Consider the following 21,714-nt stretch of genomic DNA (forward strand, 5'->3'; position numbering starts at 1 on the left):
CCCCCCCAAAAAAAAAATAAATAAAATAAAAAGGTGCTGTAATAGAGCAGGAAACATCCAAAGCTTAAATAAAAATGAAATAAGAGGTACCTGTTTCTGGAGATTAAGGAGAGTTAGTATCTCCTTCCTTAACTCAAGATGTTCAGCGCAAACAGATTTTGTTGGAACTTTTGGTTTTACATTAACCTGTAAAAGAAGCACTATTTGCCGAATAAAGACAAACATGTATTTGTCCACACAGCCAAGGAATCATAAAATCAACCAATAAATACATAACATCTGATATGATTATGAGAAGTATTGTAGACAAAGTGCACCATTTTCAGTCTAAGACAGTAAGCAACAACAACATCAGTAAGCAATAATGACTACACATTTAAAAAGACAAACCAGAAATTCCCAACACAGGTTCAATAAGCCAACCCCATTATGGAAACAGTTATAAGGTCTGGGATCCCAATCAAAAAGACACTAAGAGGCTGATTTCCAAAAGTGCAACATGTGACTTTTCAAATCACATTAAATAATAATTATAAAAATAAAAAATAAAAAAAAGGGAGAAAAGAAAGCTAAAGGTGCTTTCGTATGTCTGCAAAACATGCACCTCCGGAGCTGTTCTGAGATGATTGTCTGACATGGAAAAATCAAAAGGTCCATTCACAGAAATAAATAAAAATAAAATCACTCATCTCTATGAGCTCAAAGCCCATAGGTTTGTACTTCTGTCTTCTGCCCTTCTTACTATGCCATAAGGACACTTACCCCTCAGTCATACCATGTGCCAAACATTGGCATTCATGATCAATCTGCTAGAAAGTTAATTTGTTCTCTATTCTTTAGGGGGAGGAGGGAGAGAGATACTGGAGTTCACAACTGCCAGAGCACTCAATCATGTGAGTGGCTAATGTGGTTAAAGTCATATCACTTTTAGCCACCAACTTGTGTTACTCATAAGATAGGATAATACAAGATTTCTAAACTTTTGGTCTTTTCTGGGTCGTCCACTAGTGCGGTGGTTACTTGGGTAGGCACTTTAGTATTTGAAGTGAGGATTCTTTTCCCTTTTTTTCCACTTTTTTCGATAGCTAAGCACTGATGTAATGCGACTTTAGGGAGTGCAAAGCACGTAGGGTCTGCCTTGATTTCTGTAAACCCAAGAAATAATTTCTCCTTGCCCTTTTAAGAACCCTAAACCATGGCAAAAGTTATCTGAAGAACTGAGGCTGCAGCCACAACTTGTGTATTTCCATACACCAAACCTAGAAGCAGAACCTATACTCAAAAAATCAAATCATCCCAACTTTGACCTGCATCATGACCATTATGTCAAATACCATAGCCCTGCTAGCATTACAACAAATTGAATGCACTAAAACCTAAAGGGGTAAGGGGGGCAAATAGGAACCAGCAAGAAACCCAAAAAAAAAAATCCCAAACAGACAATGGTACATTTAGACAAAGGAAGCATGCAAAACTGAAGCCATCATCTGCAAAATACTTCTTGAAAGATAGAAACATGATTAAAAGAGCAACCTAGTGCATGAGGCTCCCACTACTGCACGATCTGAGAGGGGCAAATGTAAGCAGCCTTACCCCCTGCATTGCAGGAGAGGCGGAGAGGCTGAAAGATAGAAACATGATTATGAAGTAAAATATACTTTTGGAAGGCAAAGAAAAACAAACCCCAAGATCTTGTAAAGTCTGCTCAACCCTCTTGACTGTTCGAAGTCCAGCAGATGAGCTTGCAGCTTGCACCATTTGATCAAGCGCATCGGTTCTCAAATACACCCGAAGCTGAAAATTTTCCACGTCAGCTAGACATGTAGAAGACGTCACAGGTGCATTACCAATAATTTAAAATAAATAAAATGAGAAAAGATAGCAGCTCATTAAAATTAAAAACTTATATGAACAAATCTTATGAGTGGGAAAACCATCCACTTCAAGCTTTGTCAGAGAATAATATTATGAAAATGAAGGGGAAAGGAACAAAGGGCAACAAAGAATTGAAACTTAAAATTCAAGTGAATTTGAGAAACCATAAATGGAAACTGATTTTCCAGGCTTACCAAGCGAAGAGATGATGGAGTAGAAGTACCATCACCAGTTGCTGTTGGAGGTGCAACAACTGCAGTTGGAAGCTGATTGTTGGAAGATGGTGACACAGATTCAACATCGACAATAGCCCTTTCTGCATTTTCTGCACCAACAGTGGATGTCGCGTGCAACTCAGCTTCTTCAGCACCCTACAAGAACAATTAAAAAAAAAAGACAATTATTTATCAGAAGATACAATAAGAGAGAAAAAGAAGAATATAGCAACCCCAAACCAGATCAAATCTAACATCCATCACTAAGAAATAAGAAGTTACTAAGTGCAAATAGCCCCTAGAAGCTCCTCTAAAGTAGGATAAGAACACACTGGATTTAAGGTCCAGGTTTCAGGCACATTTAAAAACCGAGTGCAAAGAAAAAGAACTGAAAAATCAGAGGAAATTCCACAAACCCCATAAATAATAATTCAAAGGACATCTTTACGAGATTAAATCTATTCAACAAAATTAGAAACTTAAAAATAATCCAGTAAAAATTAAATATTTTCCCTTTCTCCTAATAGTGCTAGTAAAAATTAATTTAAACCAACAACCTGAACTGGGGAGGTGGAGAGGGAAATCTTAATGTCACAAAGCTTTTAATATATGTATTTTAACAAGGTCACACTTCTTGGCATATGGAAGGAAATTGAATGGTGTAAGTGGGTCCATGTGATAGATGAATCCATACCATCTCATCCATGGTTTCAAAAGTTTGAATTATCTTAGAGAATCAGCCGATTCAAACTTAAATCCTTGGTTCCCAAGCCCGATTTCAATCAATTCTCCACAAGGAAAACTGAAGTGACCAAAATCATTGTTTCATTTTTTGGGCCATCACTTGGCCACCAAAAACACCTAAAAATACAGATCTAGCCATGATCTCCAAGTTTATTGAGCCAAAAACTCCAAAACTGGGAGATCTACAATCTACATCCCCCCCCCCCCCCCGCCCCGTCATAGCAATCCCATTTTCTGGATGGAAGAGCTGATCCAGGCTGATTCAAATCAGAATCCATCGCCCACAATCCATGCTCCAATTCAAAGTTTTGAATCCTCGATCTCATCCGTCAAATTTAAGCCCAATCCATTCCACCATAAAGTATTCCGGCGGGCAATTATGATATATTTTGTCACTTCAAATTCAATTTTAACACTGTTACCCTACATGTTTTGAGCAGAAATTTGACCAATGAGATGAGTGTTGGGTACTCTTATCACATGGACCTACTCATGTTTGCCATTGTGACCATGGTTCGAGAACTCGAGCGAAACATGCGAAATTTCGCATGTTTTGCAGGTATTGACCCAGGTCGAAACGAAACCTTAGGGGATTTTAAAAAATCACCTATTTTGACCTTGTTTCGACAGGTTTCGACTAGGTTTCCCATGTTTTCCGAAACATGGGAAATTTCGACCTTCTCTTTGTGCATTTTTTCTCCTAAGCATGGTTTTAAGTATCAGTGCGTATCGTGCCGTATAGGCCGATACGTATCGGTATCGGTAGGCATCGGAAAAATACATACCGATACGCTACAGGGAATTTTGGGCCCTCTTTTGTGTATCGACGTATCGGTAGTACCGTATCGTGCCGTACCATATCGGTACCGATACGTACGATACTCTGCGATACGAACTTTTGAAAATATGAAAATTCCAGTGAGTATTGGTACGTATCGACTGTATCGTACAGTATCGAATCGTATCATACCAATACAGTACGATACGGCTACTTAAGTGTGAATGTGCCTTTTGTTGTTTGAAACAAACACTTCAAACTCTCACCAACAGTTTTCTATATTTCTTTTCTTTCTTCCCCTTTGATTCACACACCTTTTTGGAGACTCAAATGGTAGATTAAAAGAAACATTGTGGAAGTGAATGGTTCAAAGAAGGAGAAAAAATAGTCCAAGAAGAACCTTGAACTTGAAAGTTGAAAATTTTGAATAGTAAGTTCTTGAATCTTTACTCACTTTTTTCAACTTTATCCTTAGATTTTCAAGTTTTTTTACAAATCTAAGGTTCATCATACTTAGAATCACATTTTGTGCATCATTATTACATGAAATCATTGGATTTATAAGGATTTACACACTTTTTTCAAGAGAAAATGAGGGTTTCAATTTTTTTCAAATTTCTTAGATCTACTCATGCTCAATGGTTAAAAATGTTTAGATATTTTATGTTATGTAAAAATAAGTGTTCTACAACTTCCATGAAAAATTTTGATTTTTCTCAAAAAAATATATTTTCCTAATTTTTTTTATTCGAAATTAAAATTTTTTTTTTAAAATCCCAAATTATTATTTTTTTTTAGAAAATTTAGTTCATTCAACTCTTAAAAATAATGTCATAGCTTATAATTACTAAATACATGATTTCAAATGAAACCCACATTTTTTCCCCAAAAAAGTGGGTTTCAAATTTTTTTTATTTTTTAGATCTACTCAAATATATTGGTCCACACTTTGTTGATTTCTTATATGTTCTTTAAAAATATTTAATCTAAAACTTCTATAAAAAATTTTAATTTTTCTAAATAGTTTGTATTTTTTACTTTTTTTAATTTCGAAAATTAATTAAAAAATAAGAAAAATACTAAAAAAAATACAAATTTTTTATAAAATTCAGTTCATTTTAGTTTAAAAAATATATATATAATTCACTTGGCCAATGACCATGATGTAAAATTAGATGCACAATTTTTTCCAAAAAAAGTGTGCATTTCAAGTTTATGTAAATTTGGAAAAATACAAAAAAATCTTTTTTTTTCTTTGGATGCATCTCATTTTAGTTTCTAAAAAAATGCTATTATGTACTAAATACTAAATCAATAAATATGCATATTAAGATTCATTATGTATCTTTGTAGGAAGATGACGCCTAAAGAATGGACTAAGGATATTGGATGGGCTACAGCCGAGAAAGTACTAGGCAATAGGTTGTGTACAAAATGCAATTACTGTGATACTATCCACGTAGGAGGTGGAATTACCAGACATAAATAATATTTGGCTGGAAGATTTTCTAATGTTGCCAAATGTAACAAGTGCCCAGATGAAATAAGCAAAGCAATGAGGAAGCACTTCAGGGGAAGCAGAGATAAAGCAAAGAAAGCTGTTGAAGAAGATGATAGATTGGTTGAAAATCTAAGGGATCATGAGGATTATGAAGGATCTGATATGGAGGCAGAGGATGAAGATCAACAACTTGCACGAGCGATGCATATTTCAAGGGAGGAAGCAAAAGAAAAACAATGGATAGCAGAACAACTAAGAAGAAGTCAATCTGTAGGACCTAGGCATGGTAGCCCGATGATTTATGAACAATGTTCTGGCTCTAGAAGTCGTCCAAGTGTAGATATTGGAGGCACTGTGAAGAGCATGTTTGACATCAATACGATACCCTCTACTTAAGTATTTATGCATTCTACATGTTATATATAGCTTTTTTTAACTGTTTTTTTATGCAAAAGTGTATAAAAATGTGTTTCCTATCCATTTATGTGCGTATCTTAGCGTATCTCCGATACGATACGATACCCTCTAATACGTATCTTAATTTTGACCGACCGATACGGCGACCGATACCGATACTTTAATCCTTGCTCCTAAGTGTGGGAAACTCAGGAAACAGTGGGGATTTTCATTTTTTGGCACTTATTTATGCCAAACATCAATTAAGTAAATGGTTTTTATAGTTGTTATTTCATTTACTTAAGATATTATCCATAAATAAGGAAATACCCCTTATTTGAATCTAATAAAAATAGTTTAAAAATCAAATTCCTAAAGGATAAAGAGTCAACCCCCCAGTCTAAGAACAAAAACTGGATTTTGGTTATAGGGGCGATTTTCAACTTTTAAATGTTGGGGTTTTTTCTCAATTATGAAAATTTTATAAATCCTACAATGTTAAAACATTGCTAAAAATCAAAAGTCCGGTAAAATAATCTTTTGTTTTGATGTCCCTAAAATTATTTTCATTCAGACAATTTTAATAGCATTCGTACACTTTAAAATAAGTTTGACTGGAACATAACTATGTCATTACAACTCAGATTTAAGTAATCTTAGACTTGTTGGAAAGCTAGTTTTTATGTTATACCTAATACAAAAAGTCTCATGTAAAAATAAAAATCATTTGACTAGTCAAACTTACTATAGAACAAAAGCATTTCTCTAAATGTTGATTATTTATAACTTATGTGACTTAATGTTGATTTTTTTATGATTTGATGTGGCTAAATGTTGATTTTAATGACTTGACGTGGCTTAATGTTGATTTTTTATGATATAAGGTATATATAGCTTACTAAATAATGTTAGAAAAGATAACATGCGTGCCTTGAAGGTAGTGAGTCACTACTTGGATGGAACCGCCTAGACATTCTACTTGGAATTGAGTCACTACTTTCGAGTGATGGGTAATTGAGTCACTACTGTTCAGTGTTGATAGATAACTGTTGATGATGTAATATTTTTATCTATTTTGGATCATTTGGATTATGTCTTATGTTTTGATGTAGATTGTAGACTTTATATAGTCATTATGTAGTAAAGTTTCAGAATTTAAGCCAACAAGTCAGCGTAATGATCATCAAACCTTTGGTTCATCACACAATGACACAAGTAAGACTTTATGTGTTTTTTTTAATGAAACTAATGATGTGAATGTGTCAGAAATGTTTAAAATAGGCTGTACACAAAAAATCAGACAAAAAAACACTGTTTGGGGGTCGAAACCTAAGTTTCCACCATACTGGGAAAAATTCCCCGGTATCCTCGAAATTTCCCATGTTTCCACCGAAATTTCGGTCCCCCCAGAGGTCGAAACCCAATACCGTGAACCTTGATTGTGACATAAACTGCAGCCCAAAGGGGAAAACAATTTCAGTTCTGAAGTTCGAAGTTAAACTCCGGGTTAATATTTAGAAAACAATTTATGGAAGTATGTTCAGATCATTTGTAATTAATCTAGCATATCTTAAGACCACTTAATTCCCCTTGAAATCATAAAGAAAATACTCACCAGGTACCTAAAATGACACAAAGTAGCAGCTAATTCAGCACTCTTACCTTATCAATCATGCGTGACTCTGTTATTCGCTTTGCTTCAGCAAGAACCTGAGGTTGAAAGAACACAGAACAACATATGATGAAAAGTAAAATAAGAAGAAAAGGGGGAAAATATCCTCATCTCCAAATTCACTTGTGACCATAGGTCATAGGCATCATGAGCATGAAGCAATTTGCAGCATTCACAAAAAACAAATCCATTGATCCAAAGTAAGACAACAAATTTATACCTCGGCATCCTTGCGTTCTTGCTGCTTTGTTTGAGAGAGAACCATTGACAGTGCACGCTTGCGCTCAATTTCTTGTTCGACATTGTACGGTTCCTACATAAATGAGAAAAGCAAAGCCCCCCAATGACAAACAATAGTAAGATAACTGAACTCATATTTCAGTGGCTTAACTTGATAGAAAATACAGAAGCACTTATTATGTACAGAGGTGTTTCTGCCACACCTTAACAAGAGGGTGTCCAGCGACATCAGCAGAAGAAGCAGCTCTAGCAAGCAAAATTTCTCGAGATACTGTATAAGCAAACAAGAATTGTTAAAAACGTGGTCCATAAACAACAAATCTTTGCTTGAACAGAACTACGATAATCATCAAGACAACAAAGCGGAAGCATTAGAAGATCATTTCTACAAAAGAATAGGCAGAAGCCTGGGGAAGAGACGGCTACAACAGCTAAAGGCCTAGACGGCTACACCTCAAAGGCCAGAACAGATAATTTTGTACCAAAAGACCCTTTTGACATAGTTTACAATGGTGGAGCTTTAAACATACTCTTTATAGAAAAATATAAACAGCACATAATAATCATACAATAAAATAAATACCAGAATAATAGCGATCCTTCAACTCTTCCACAGTTCGAGATGAAGGGAACCTGTCAGCTATAACAATGAAACGTAGATCAAACCTTTCACACAAGTCAAATAGTTTATCTGTCTCTTCTTTGGTCCACATCTAAGCACAGACAAAGGAAGAAGGTAATCAGTTCATGATGATAGGCCATGGGGAAGGCACCAACATTCAAGCATTCAATGATTTGCATCAAAACTGTCAACCAAAACTTTGAAGCAATGACTGCAGTCACTTGGTGATAAGTAAATTAAGTAGCAAAAGGGCATTCTAAATCAAGACAGAAGGGATTATTAATATCGCAGCAAGGACAAATGAGCAGCAACTCAATGGTATATCAAGGGAGCACAATAACCAATAAATATGAATTCGTAAGATCATTGTCTTTTACATGTGTTGCTATTGTCTATGATAGAAATACGGCCATAAAATGTCAGCCCATTTAACAATGAAACCAGCCATATTAATGACCCACTATGAAATGAACAATCGAATCAAAAGCTTAACATGCTCTAGAAACCAGCCTTTGCACTGTTACTTTATTAGCATCAGTAGTAATCATTAGACAGCAGCAAAATGAAATAGAGGGGTTGAGAATTTTAAGTAAAATTGTTACCTATATTACCAGAATGAGGGCATGAATGTCAGAGTCCGACATAGACACAGGGTGTCAAACTCAGTGAATCTCGAAAAAATAGGATTCGGGGCATCGTACATTTTTTATATTTTCAGATATTCTATTAGGCCCTCTTTGGTATCATTTTTCTTTTTTATTTTTACCTATTTAACACAAATCATTAATGAAAACCATTTTTTATCAAAACATAAAAATGATTTGGTAACTACTTGATAAATAGGATTTTTTTGTGAAAAATAGTTTGGTATCCCTATAAGCAAAATAGTTTTTTGAAAAATTGGTGAAGAGATGTTCCCTTCACCCATCTTCCTTATAACTCTTTCTCCACTTTAGACTGAAGAAGAGGGGGCAAGAGGCTCGGATTTCTAATTACAAAGCAAATGACTACTCTACCCCTCCATATTAGGAATTTACGCATGTGCTCATTAAAGTTCCCACAAAAATAACCAAAAATCAATTTTGGCCATAACACAAATTACTCTTGATCTATTTTTGGTTTTTGTGTTTTATCAATTTTTTTTTAAATAGAAACAAGCTCCATAAATGATACCAAATGCAACCAAAACCGTTTTTGTGAATAAAAATCAAAAAGAAAAATGATACCAAAGAGGGCCTTAGTTATTTTACCTATTTTATATCATAAAAATAATTTTGCAGGCAGAAATTTTCTTCTTTTTTCTTTAGAGCTGGACACACGGGGAACACTGGGTATTCCAAATAACCTGAAGAATAAAGTCCTAAAACAGATCAAATGGCCCCAAAAAGTACATTAAATAACAATCATCGTTGAAGATTCCAAAATCGAGGTTTCTGAAAGGGCCTAATTATGTAAGAATAGACCCTAGGGGTAGAGAGGGAAGGGGCAGAGAAAAGTAAAAATAAAAAGAGGGTAAAATTGCTAATAGAAAGAAGAAAGTTAAAAGTTTTTTCCCTTTCATTTCTCTACAGCCTATGGGTTTTCCATTGTTTTGTTGATGCCGAGAGTGGTGAATAGAAGGCTTGCAGTGGATAAAAAGTTTGCAGTGGCAACTCCCAAATGACTAGCATAACAACAGTGAGTTCCTCTCTTTTTTTCACACACAAATAAAGAAGGAGAGCCTGCTACACTGCTTCCCAGTCCCCTCCATTCTTCGGCTTTTGTTGTTTCTCTTTTTATTTTTATTTCTTTTTTACGGTAGAACATTAGCCTCCTCTCCCCCCCCCCCAAGTCCATCAAACATTCATGGACAAATCCATGTCTGCACATACAAAGATGTTCAACGAGTCCGGGTTACATAGATTGTTACCCTGCAGATGTTTCTCATTTTAGAACAAAATAGTGTGTCAAGATCATAGACTGTTACTCTGCAGATGTTTCTAACTTTAAAATAAAATAGTCTGTCAAGATCATGTAGATTTAGCTGGCCAAAAAAATAGAATCTAGGGGTGTCTCAAAGCAACAGGAGCAAATTGGTATCGTAATAGCATAAAAAATTGGTGCTGACAACTAATGGCCTAAAATGGTTCTATTGAACTTCCAATTAGTGAGCAGAACATGGAGAAACATTCAGAAAGAAAATTCACTAGACCCACATTCCAAACCCAATAGATCAGGAAACTTTTCTTCATTTTTTTTTCCATGAATTTCTTTATTGCAATAAATAATGCACAAAGCATGATGTGAATTTGCAATAACCAGACAAAACTTCAGAGAGATCATTCATAAATCTAATTATGCCGGTATATGCTTTTGGGTTTTCCTCTCTGAAATTTTAAAGGAATTGAATCAAATTGAATATCCATATTGCAATGTGGGGTCTTGCATAAAAATGAAATATTGCAAATTTAATTTGTACCTACAGGATCAGTCAAATACTTTTCATACTCCTCTTCAGTGTATTTGACAATGTCTACAGACTGCACACATAAAATAACAAATTTACCTTCATGGACAAAGAGAACATGTAATTCTGAATTCAAACTATGGAAATAAACTTTATACGAAAATTTTAAACAAGAAAAGAAAAAAACGAAAAAATAAAAATAAAAAATGCAAATAAACAAACAAATTCGAAACCTTGTTATACTTGGCAAAAGAATAGTCACCAGTAGGTGGAACATCGTTTACGATTCTGACCTGCAAAAAGAAATAAGATCAGTAATTGATCAAGCAAATTCAAGAAGCCCGCCAAACAGACCATTGTCAAATATATGCTTTTATTGTTGTGAAGTGGTGAATGAGGATACCCAATGATAAAGCTGCAAGTTATCTGTTCGAGCTGAAGATGTGAAAGGAAGCCACCTCCAAGTAATCTGCATGAATAATCTTAAATTAACTTCAAAGTCAAATAAAAGATTGCCAGAAACAGCCTATCTAGCTCCAACAAGAAGGGATCCCTAATACTAGAGAAATATCATTAATGGAACCACAACACACCAAAGAAAGTGCAAACATAAATATGGTCAAGCCACTCACATTTTGACACTGACGTTTAGGTAATCAACCATGACTGCCCAAACAGATGACTTCATATAGAAGATGTTAACAAAACCAAACCAATAGCATGATATGAAGCATCTGATATATGGGTTTTTTCAGGATAACCATCACTACAAATTTCTCTCCAAAACAATATACTCGTTAAAACAGGCCTATGGGGCACTGTGTAGGATCAGGAATGCTTTAAATGGCTAAATACTTGGGGGTGCAAGCCTGACAGATATGGACTCTTTGAAATCCGGTTTAAACTCGTATGGTTATGAACATGTATCATAAGAGGATTAAAGTATCGGTATCGGTCACCGTATCGGTCGGCCAAAATTAAGATACGTATCGGAGGGTATCGTATCGTATCGGAGATACACTAAGATATGCTAAAGATAAGCATATAAATGTATAAGAAACACTTTTTTAAATACTTTTGCATAAAAAAATTGTTAAAAAAATCTATTGATAACATGTATTATGCATAAACATTAAATTGTGGGTATTGCACTAAGAATTCAAGGTTTGTAGTTGTCCCATAAATGTAAAATCCTTGTTTCCAACCTTGATTCCAGTTTAGTTAAAGAGAAATATGGCTGGCAGCAACTTTGGAACAAAAACCCCTCAAAAAATCATTTTTTTCTGAAAAAATACACATCTTGGCTATTATATGACCGTAGCGCACTGTATCGGTACACACCGATATGTACCGATAATCATCGATACGATCGATACATATCGAAACGTACATTTCACCTCGATTTTATATTTCCATAGAGTATCGGTACATATCGTATTGCATTGGTGTGTATCGGTGATGTATCAGTGCATATTGGTATGTATCGTAGGACATATATCGATACCAAAGGATATTAAAAATTCCATGTCTCGTATCGGTGTGTATTGTATCGGTCGACTAAATTTAAGATACGTATCGGAGGGTATCGTATCAGTATCGGAGATACTTTAAACCATTTATTCATAACACCATGGACTTAGGGTTCTAGTCAAACCATTATCTCTTGCCTTCTGGTATGTTTCTGATTTTTCTTCTTCTTTTACATTACATTTTACTAGCAAGTGTGATTACTGATCTTTCACTCATTAGGAGCCTAGAATACTCCTAGAATAGATATTACAGCTTGCTGCTTAGATTTCTTATTGAAGAGTGATGACGATTTCATATGTGTAGAGTTACTGAAAGAAACTTGTTCGAGAGGTATGCTGGTGTATCAGTTAGTTAAGGCTCGGTTGTGATTTACAGAGAGGTTCACAAGTTGAAAAGCTTCTAATGGTCTAGTCCAGTGATTCAACAACTAGAAATGCTGCAGAACAGAACAATAAAGGAGTCATGCATCAATTTAGCACTCCTCCTCGTGCTTCCAACCACAAGCTCCTCTCAATGCTAGTCTCCTCCATTGGATCAAATCCCAATGGATGGAAAATTCACAGAAAGATACAGATGGGCTCCTATTCTCTTGGATGAAATATAGGGATTCTGAACAGCTTTGGCATCCAATTTAATGGACAATTTGATGCTTTCGATGCTCCAGCATCAACGGTTGCTTGGGCATGTTAGAATCGAGTCCAAAGGAGTTAAGCCTGTGTAACACATGAAGCACTAATGATGCCTGCTTGGGGTGTTCAAGCAAGGTTATTCTCAGCACAGCAAGGAGCAACCTACCTAATGGCTGATGCCCTGGTCTTAGGTAAAGGATGGCATGTGCCTGGTTACCTCCAAAATGGTTCAAAAAGAATATAAGAAATATCAAAAGAGTTGTACACGTAAGACAAGATTCATATCCTGGAGAAGACATAGGAGGGATGTCAACAACAATCGATATTGAAAGTTCAGCAAGCAATTCAAGGTGGAGATCATTGAGTAAGCATCTTCTTCACAATAGGGTTGAATTCCATTAGCAGTTCAATACTCAGTTCATTTTCGGAAGGCTAGTTGGATTCAATACAAATTCATGCCTTAAAAGGCCAAAACTAATGGCTTAAGAGTTAAGATTGTTATTTACTATCATTATTATTATTATTATTATTATTATTATTATTATTATTAGTTGTGTTTGTGAGAAGAGAAGCTCTTTTAGATTTTGTGTGAGGCTTTCCTTGACTAGGTTTTTTGTAAAATTGATAATCATAGCATTGGGTTCTAGATTCTGAAAGTTGTATGCCTGAATTCGAGAGATTAAAAATTTTAGTTTTCCAGTTTTCAATCTTATAACAAAGTATCATAACTCTCATTAGTTGATTAATGTAAGTCTTTTGTCACCTGGCATGCATTGTGTGGATTTTCTAATATTCTAATCTATCAATGAACTTGATTGCAGCACCACTGCAATCACAAAATGTAACCTAGCGAATTATTATCCACTGTTATCAACTAGCTAGACTGGCCAGATTGAATAGAATGTGCCTTGTAAGTATGGTCACTGCTGAACTTGAAGAACATCATCACTGAATTGGTTAGATAGCCCTTCACCACAGTAACAAATACAATGAGACATAAACAAAACAGATTAACCCACGTGGCTGCATAATCACAATACGATGTACAAGACCACCCACATTTTGGGCGTTACCCAGCTTAAAATCATAGAGTGTTAGAATTTATATTTATTTTATTATAATTAAGTTTCAAAATGAGGTTTTTCTTTTGTGTTTTATGACTTGTAATGGTGTGGGACCCTTAGGATCAAGGTAGTGGAAAAAGGGTCAATAACACCCTATGGGTGCCCTAAATTCCATTCATGCCCATTACCATGAGTGGAGAGGTGGGCAAAGAGAATTGATTGGGAATAATTTCATTTATGAAATTAATTCTTAATTCATGCCATAGGTTATTGCCAAATGGAGGTAAATGGCCAATATCATTATGTGGGTGCCCTAAAGTCCATTCATGGTCACTACCATGAGTGGGGAGGTGGGCTAGAAAATTGTCAATGACACCCTATGAGAGCTCTAAATTTCATTCATGGCCATTACCATGAGTGGGGAGGTGGGCTGCTAAGGAATTGATTGGGATTAATTCAATTTATTGAATTAATTCCCAATTCATGTCCATATGACATTATTCTCCAATTAACTTGCCATTAGTTGGAGGTTACTCTTGGGGAATCCAAGAAGGTGCAAGGGTTGGCTTTGGGTCTATATAAATCCAACCAAATACCTTGCAGAGACACACATTTACACATTGGTACACATTGGCACTTCATCTATTTCTACTATTTGCAATCATACAAGTCTTTCTCTTCCTTTTATTTTCTCTAAGTCTTGTGTAAGGTTAGAGGGGGGTTGTTGTGCTGTAGCTTTTTGCTCCTAGAAGGGACTAGAAGAACTGTCTCATCTTCTAGTAGAAGGTTGTTTTATCTTGGAGGTAGAGATGCAGAACGACTCTTGGCAGTAGAGGGCATCAATTACCTTAAAGGCAGCACTACAAGTGTGACTCAACCTCAATTCTGATCGAAGCTTCTTCAGTTGCTGTGGTGGTGATTCAACATCTATTTGAAGTGTATCCCCCTCTCATTTCAACCAAGGATCAATACTACAACATCATAGTAGGTTCTACTGCAAAAGCTTTGTATTGCAATTTGTTTTATTTTTGTAAGAAATTGTAATACAATTACCCAACAAGTTTAAGGTAATTGATAATTGTAAGATCCCATGGCTGATCTTGGAGATGCAAGCCTTAACAGAGGTAATGACTCCAACAACAATGGTGGTCATTCAATCACTATCATATGTGATGCTTCAAACAACAATGCCGTAGATGGAACTACCAACGGAGGAGATCCCTCAAACATCAATGTTAAAGGAACAATCAACAACCAAGGAGGTGGGTTTCACGTTAGCCACAATGGTAAGGGGGTTCTTCATTTACCTGCCATTAATTCAATTCCCACCAATGTTATCCTGTCGGCAACTGATCTTATCCTGGATTTGGGTAAGATGAGGATTGTCACTGAATTTGACAAAATTGAGCAGTTTGGAGGTCAAAACTTCAAACGGTGGAGGCAAATGATGTTGTTTGCATTAGCCCAAATTGTGGTGGTATTTGCCTTGACTGAACCCATGCCAGAAAAAAAGCAATGATCCTGTAAAAGAGGGCAAAAGGGTGGCTTGGATTCAAGCGGATTACCAATGCAAAAATCGGATCTTGAATGCATTATCCAATGACCTATACCATGTGTATAGTTCATTGGAGTATGCATATTCGATTTGGAATGCTTTGGTGAATAAGTACTCTCTTGAGGATGCTGGCTCAAAGAAGTACTTGGTGGCTAACTTTCTAAATTTTACTATGAAAGATAGTGACACCATTTCAAACCAAATTGATCAATTTCAAATCTTGGTTAGAAAGCTAGCAAAGGAAAAAATGGTTCTACCAGAAGAATTTGTGACCGGTGCCTTAATTGAAAAGCTTCCATCTTCTTGGGATGCTTTCAAGTTGTCAATGAAACACAAGAAGATGGAGTTGACTTTGGACCAGTTGGTTGTAAGGATCAAAATTGAGGAAAAGAACCGGAACAAAGACAATGGTGAAAAAGACCTTGGGGAGAAACATTTAAAAGCGAATTTGGTAGAAACCAACAAACATGACAAGAAAAGGAAGAACCGTCAATACAATGATGAGCCTTCTTTTAAGAAGAAGAAACTCACTTGTTATGTGTGCAGTAAGCCAGGGCACTTCAAGAAAGATTGCCGATTCAAGAAGAAAAAATCTGAAAATGTGAACCTAGTTGAAGACAACGTCTTTGTAGCTATGGTCACAGAAGCAAATTTGGTTGAAAAATCAAAGGATTGGGTATTGGATACCGGTGCTACAAGACATATTTGTGGTGATCTGAAGATGTTCTCTTCTTATTCCATGAGTATGAGAGACGAAAATGTATTCATGGGAAATTCCCCAAGTGCCCCTATTATGGGAAAAGGAAAGGTAGTGTTAAAGCTCACTTCAGGGAAAACTATGGTTCTCACCAATGTCCTCCATGTGCCGGACATTAGGCGCAATTTAATTTCAGTTCCTTTACTTAATAAAGTAGGAATGAAATTAGTTTTTGAGAGTGATAAAGCGGTTATCACTATGAACAATGTATTTGTGGGGAAGGGATACCTTAGTGAGGGGTTATTTGTACTAAGCGTTGAAAATATTGTAATTGAGAAAGCTAGTACTTCTTCTGCTCACATTGTTGTCCCTACTAATTCTTTTGATTTGTGGCATGGTAGGTTAGGTCATAGTAGTGTGAAGTATATCACCAAACTATGCAAGTTAGACATGATCACCAATAAGGTGGAACCCCCTGTGAACAAGTGTACAACTTGTGTAGAGGCAAAGTTAACCAAAAAGCCTCATAAAACTGTGGATAGAAAGAGTGATCTCTTAGAATTGATCCATAGTAACTTGAGTAACTATAAGTCATATGAGTCTAGGGGAGGAAACAACTATGTCATAATCTTCGTAGATGATCACTCTAGGTATACCATGATTTATTTACTTAAATCAAAGGATGAGGCCGGAAAGGCATTTATATCTTACAAAACGGAAGTTGAAAATCAACTTGACAAGAAGGTTAAAAGACTTAGAACCGATAGAGGGACTGAGTATTTTAACATTGAAAAGTTTTATAAGGAAAATGGAATTATCCATGAGACAACCGCTCCCTATCAACCGGAATCCAATGGGGTTGCCGAAAAGAAAAATAGATCTCTTAAAGAGATGATGAACTCTATGTTATTGAGTTCAAGTGTACCACTTGATATGTGGGGGGAAGCCATGCTAACGGCATGTTATCTATCAAATAGAATACCACATAACAAGACTGGTATGATTCCATTTGAGAAATGGTTTGAAAGAAAACCAAGTCTAAAACACTAAGGCTGTTTGGCTAAGGTATTATTACCGGATACCAAGAAAAGAAAATTGGGGCCAAAAACATGTGATTGTGTGTTTTTGAGATATGCTACAAATAGTACTGCATACCGGGTCATGGTGATTAACGCCATGGATGATGTTATTGAAACAAATAGCATCATAGAATCAAGAGATGTTGAGTTCTTTGAAAATATATTTCCCTTTAAGTCCAACTTACCTACAAGTAAGGATAGTCAATTGACTTATGAGGAAATGGAGTCAAATGAAAGGGTTACCAATTAAGAATTAGGTAATGATGATGGAAGTCAACTAAGGATGAGCAAGCGACTAAAAAGACCCAAATATTCGAATGATGAGTGGCTTGTCTATCTAGTAGACAAAGATCCTCTTACATACAAAGAGGCTATTACATCATCGGATGCCGTCTTTTGGAAAGAGGCAATCAAGAGTGAACTAGATTCAATCTTGGAGAATAATACTTGGGAATTAGTAAATTTACCAATTGGTTCCAAAACTTTGGAAACCAAGTGGATATTTCGAAAGAAACTAAAAAGTGATGGGTCACTTGATCGTTTCAAGGCTAGACTTGTAGTGAAGGGGTTTAGGCAAAAGCCTGACATTGATTACTTTGACACATTTGCCCCAGTCTCTAGAATTGCCACAGTAAGGGTTATGTTAGCATTGGCGTCAATACATAATCTAGTCATCCATCAAATGGATGTGAAAACGGCATTTCTAAATGGGGACTTAGAGGAGGAAATTTACATAAAGCAACCAGAAGGTTGTGTTGTAAATGGACAAGAGCAAAAAGTTAAGTTTCGGAAATCTTTATATGGATTGAAGTAGGGGCCAAAACAATGGCATGAAAAATTAGACAAAGTTCTAATTTCAAATGGTTTCGTTGTGAACGATGCTAAAAGGTGTTTATATAGCAGGTTTCATGGTAGTAAGGGCATATTCATACTACTATATGTAGATGATATGCTGATAATGGGAATAAACTTGGAAATAGTTAATCAAGCTAAGAAACTTTTGAAGTCTAATTTTGACACAAATGACTTAGGAAATGTTGATATGATCCTTGGGATCAAGATCATCAAGCAAGAGAATAATATTTCACTATCCTAAGCCCATTATGTAGAAAATATACTTAAAAAGTATGGGTACCATGAAGTTTCAGCAGTTAAAACACCTTTTGAAATAGGATGTCATTTGAAAAAAAAACTTGGGTGAACTGGTGAATCAAAAAAGGTATGCTCAAATTATTGGTTCAGTCACATATCTAATGAATTGTAAGCGTCCTAATATTGCCCTTGCGGTAGGAAAGTTGAGTCAACATACACACAATCCAAGTAAGGAGCATTGAAGTGCGATTGATAGGTTGCTGAGGTACCTAAAAGGCACTATAAACTATAGTTTGTACTATAGTGGTAAACCAGAGGTGTTGGAAGGGTACTGCGATGCAAATTGGATCTCGGATACAAACGAGTCCTTAGCTACTAATGGGTATGTATTTACCCTAGCAGGCGATGTTATCTCATGGAAGTCCACAAAGCAATCTTGTGAGACATGCTCTACAATGGAAGCTGAGTTCATAGCCTTAGAAAATACGGGAACGAAAGCCAAATGGCTTAGAAACTTAATGGCGGATATTCCATTGTGGCAACAATCGGCGCCATCGATATCACTACATTGTGATAATCAAGCGGCTATACATCTAGCCAAGAACCGGATATACAATGGTAAAAGGAGGCATATACACCTAAGACATAATCTTGTGAGACAGTACATAGATGAATGAATGATGGCTATCGATTATGTGAAGTCAGAAAGTAACCAAGCTGACATGTTCACAAAGCCTATGTCTGTCAAGAACTTGTGTAGTGCATCTACAGGAATGGGGTTGATGCCTAATCCTTAGGTCATATGATGGACACCCTACTTATGTGAAGAGGCTTAATGCCTGAATTAGGTTCAAGGGATACAAACGAAATCATGGGTGACCAGCTCAGTACTACTGCTTATTTAAGTATTCATTCCAAGATGTAGATGGTGATAGTAGTACCACCACAAGGAGAAAGGTTGAGCGGTAAAGCTCTTAATTAGTCTAATCTTAGGAAATGTGGGGGTGTGTTAATTGTGGTGCACATCGGGGACTAACCTAAGTGGATGTAGGGGGTGTGGCTGCCGCCAATGAGAACTTATAGGCAAGTTCTCTAAACATTCATGAGTCCAAGATAAGGGACATGGCCGGTTCAAAAGTCCAAAGTGATTATATGATGGGTAGCTCAAAAAGTCGACTTATGAGATGTGGTTGATGGATCAGTCAGCTACACTAATAAGGAAAGGTTCAAGGAGTCTGACTCTACCCGTACTCCGTAATGAGACTCATTAGACCTATTGTAGGTTCAAGTTCGAAAGACACCTACAACGATACGTCCTATAGTGTCTAATACAGTTCATGTCATTTGAAACTTATGGGGGATTGTTAGAATTTATATTTATTTTATTATAATTAAGTTTCAAAATGAGGTTTTTCTTTTGTGTTTTATGACTTGTAATGGTGTGGGACCCTTAGGGTCAAGGTAGTGGAAAAATGGTCAATAACACCCTATGGGTGCCCTAAATTCCATTCATGGCCATTACCATGAGTGGCGAGGTGGGCGAAGAGAATTGATTGGGATTAATTTCATTTATGAAATTAATTCTTAATTCATGCCATAGGTTATTGCCAAATTGAGATAAATGGTCAATATCATTATGTGGGTGCCCTAAAGTCCATTCATGGTCACTACCATGAGTGGGGAGGTGGGCTAGAAAATTGTCAAAAACACCCTATGAGAGCTCTAAATTTCATTCTTGGCCATTACCATGAGTGGGGAGGTGGGCTAAGAAATTTATTGGAATTAATTCAATTTATTGAATTAATTCCCAATTCATGTCCATATGACATTATTCTCCAATTAACTTGTCATTAGTTGGAGGTTACTCTTGGGGAATCCAAGAGGGTGCAATGGTCGGTTTTGGGTCTATATAAACCCAACCAAATACCTTGCAGACACACATTTACACATTGACACTCCATCTAGTTCTACTCTTTGCAATCATAAAAGTCTTTCTCTTCCTTTTATTTTCTCTAATTCTTGTGTAAGGTTAGCGGGTGTTGCTGTGCTGTAGCTTTTTGCTCCTAGAAGGGACTAGAAGAACTGTCTCGTCTTCTAGTGGAAGGTTGTTTTATCTTGGAGGTAGAGATGCAGAACAACTCTTGGCAGTAGAGGGCATCAATTACCTTAAAGGCAGCACTACAAGTGTGACTCAACATCAATTCTGATCGAAGCTTCTTCAGTTGCTGTGGTGGTGATTCAACATCTATTTGAAGTTTATCCCCGTCTCATTTCAGCCAAGGATCAATACTACAACATCATAGTAGTTTCTACTGCAAAAGCTTTGTATTGCAATTTGTTTTATTTTTGTAAGAATTGTAATACAATTACCCAACATAGAGCCCTATTCTTCCTTTTCCGAACTCTAATTTCAGCAAAAATTTCATAAACTCATCCAGAAACCTATAGTTTTAGCAACTAGCAAGGGCCATAACTCTCCAAATATTCAGCACGAATAAAAACATAAAAACGAGAACTCAAATGGAATTTGTTGAGGAGGTCTCACCTTTTCATTGTCCGGCTGAGATTGTCGTTTCAAGTGAGAGACGTCGACAGAAGGCATGAGTGGTGCCAAACCACCTGTAAGCGCATAGACCTGAAATTCGGAAACCCTAAAATAGTTAAAATTTGAGAAGCAACGAGGAATTTAAAGCAAAAAAATGATGAGAATTAATACCTCTCGAGAAATGCCATCTGGTTTTCTCTGAGAATCCTTCTGCGGACGAGGTTTCTTCTCCTGAGGAGCAGAGAAAGAGGTTTTGGACAAACCTAGAATGTCCTTCGCATCCATTCGATGGCGAAACTTAGGGTTTTCTTGTTTTTTCCTCTCTCTTCGTTTAAAGTTCACAACGTCCGCAGATGAAATTGCTATCTTCCTCGTTCCATTCGCAACGAAATCCGATCAAAAATCAAATTACGAGCTTCTGCAGATCGCAATAGTTTTCCCTGCGAGTAGTCAGTTCTCTCACACTGTATGGGAGGGAAGGAAGGACGCTTTCACTGTTTGAGTAGGCCAACGATCCAGACCGGCGGGCCACGCCGATCAAGCATTCCAAATTAGGAAGGATTAATAGCTTTCATATGCCTCGACGGCTCGACCAGAAAGTCCATGAGAGTATGAGACTGCATGAGGGTGTTTTAACGGTAGAAACCAAAACCAACCGTTTATTAAATGGTTTCATATAATAAAACTAAAATCGAATCGTTTGCTTATATGGTTCTTCAATGATTTCATTAAAAATTTCAACAAAAAACTTTTTTTTTTTATTTCATAAACGATGTCACATTCAAAAATCTACTATCATTACAAAAAATAAAAAATAAAAGGGTTGAGCACAGCTAGCTTTCATGGAGTTAATGGTTCAACCATTAAGAGGGCTAGGATGCAAGGGGTATGGGGGTCATTCCGAAAGGAGATGGAGAGTGAATGACACATATCGGCACCCCAATAGCCAAATAACGTCCCAGCCTTTTCTCTCTTTGAAAAAAAACAAAATTCATAAGCAATGGTTACTCGAACTCACAATATAGGGTATGGCT

At 36.3% G+C, this 21,714-nt stretch overlaps 1 protein-coding gene across 5 annotated transcripts in view; it reads right to left on the reverse strand.

The window, feature by feature from the left end:
- The window catches only part of LOC122091687 (SWR1-complex protein 4-like), a 23,615-nt gene extending 2,286 nt beyond the window's left edge, over positions 1 to 21,329 (reverse strand). For 4 of the 5 annotated variants that reach the window (XM_042661750.1, XM_042661747.1, XM_042661749.1 and 1 more), the window contains exons 1-12: positions 20,852 to 21,327; positions 20,681 to 20,770; positions 10,893 to 10,958; positions 10,723 to 10,782; positions 10,506 to 10,562; positions 8,005 to 8,134; positions 7,625 to 7,692; positions 7,402 to 7,494; positions 7,172 to 7,219; positions 2,070 to 2,246; positions 1,684 to 1,794; positions 91 to 186 (exon numbers count right to left, since the gene is read on the reverse strand). In XM_042661750.1, the coding sequence (XP_042517684.1) occupies positions 91 to 186; positions 1,684 to 1,794; positions 2,070 to 2,246; positions 7,172 to 7,219; positions 7,402 to 7,494; positions 7,625 to 7,692; positions 8,005 to 8,134; positions 10,506 to 10,562; positions 10,723 to 10,782; positions 10,893 to 10,958; positions 20,681 to 20,770; positions 20,852 to 20,965 (1,110 nt within the window). In that variant the 5' untranslated portion in view covers positions 20,966 to 21,327. Of the gene's footprint in view, positions 1 to 90; positions 187 to 1,683; positions 1,795 to 2,069; positions 2,247 to 7,171; positions 7,220 to 7,401; positions 7,495 to 7,624; positions 7,693 to 8,004; positions 8,135 to 10,501; positions 10,563 to 10,722; positions 10,783 to 10,892; positions 10,959 to 20,680; positions 20,771 to 20,851 lie in introns of all 5 variants that reach the window. The other variant, XM_042661751.1, reaches the window with a different exon arrangement.
- Positions 21,330 to 21,714: the final 385 nt, after the last annotated feature.

This window comes from Macadamia integrifolia, chromosome 10 (assembly GCF_013358625.1).
Source record: "Macadamia integrifolia cultivar HAES 741 chromosome 10, SCU_Mint_v3, whole genome shotgun sequence".
Lineage (NCBI taxonomy): Eukaryota > Viridiplantae > Streptophyta > Magnoliopsida > Proteales > Proteaceae > Macadamia > Macadamia integrifolia.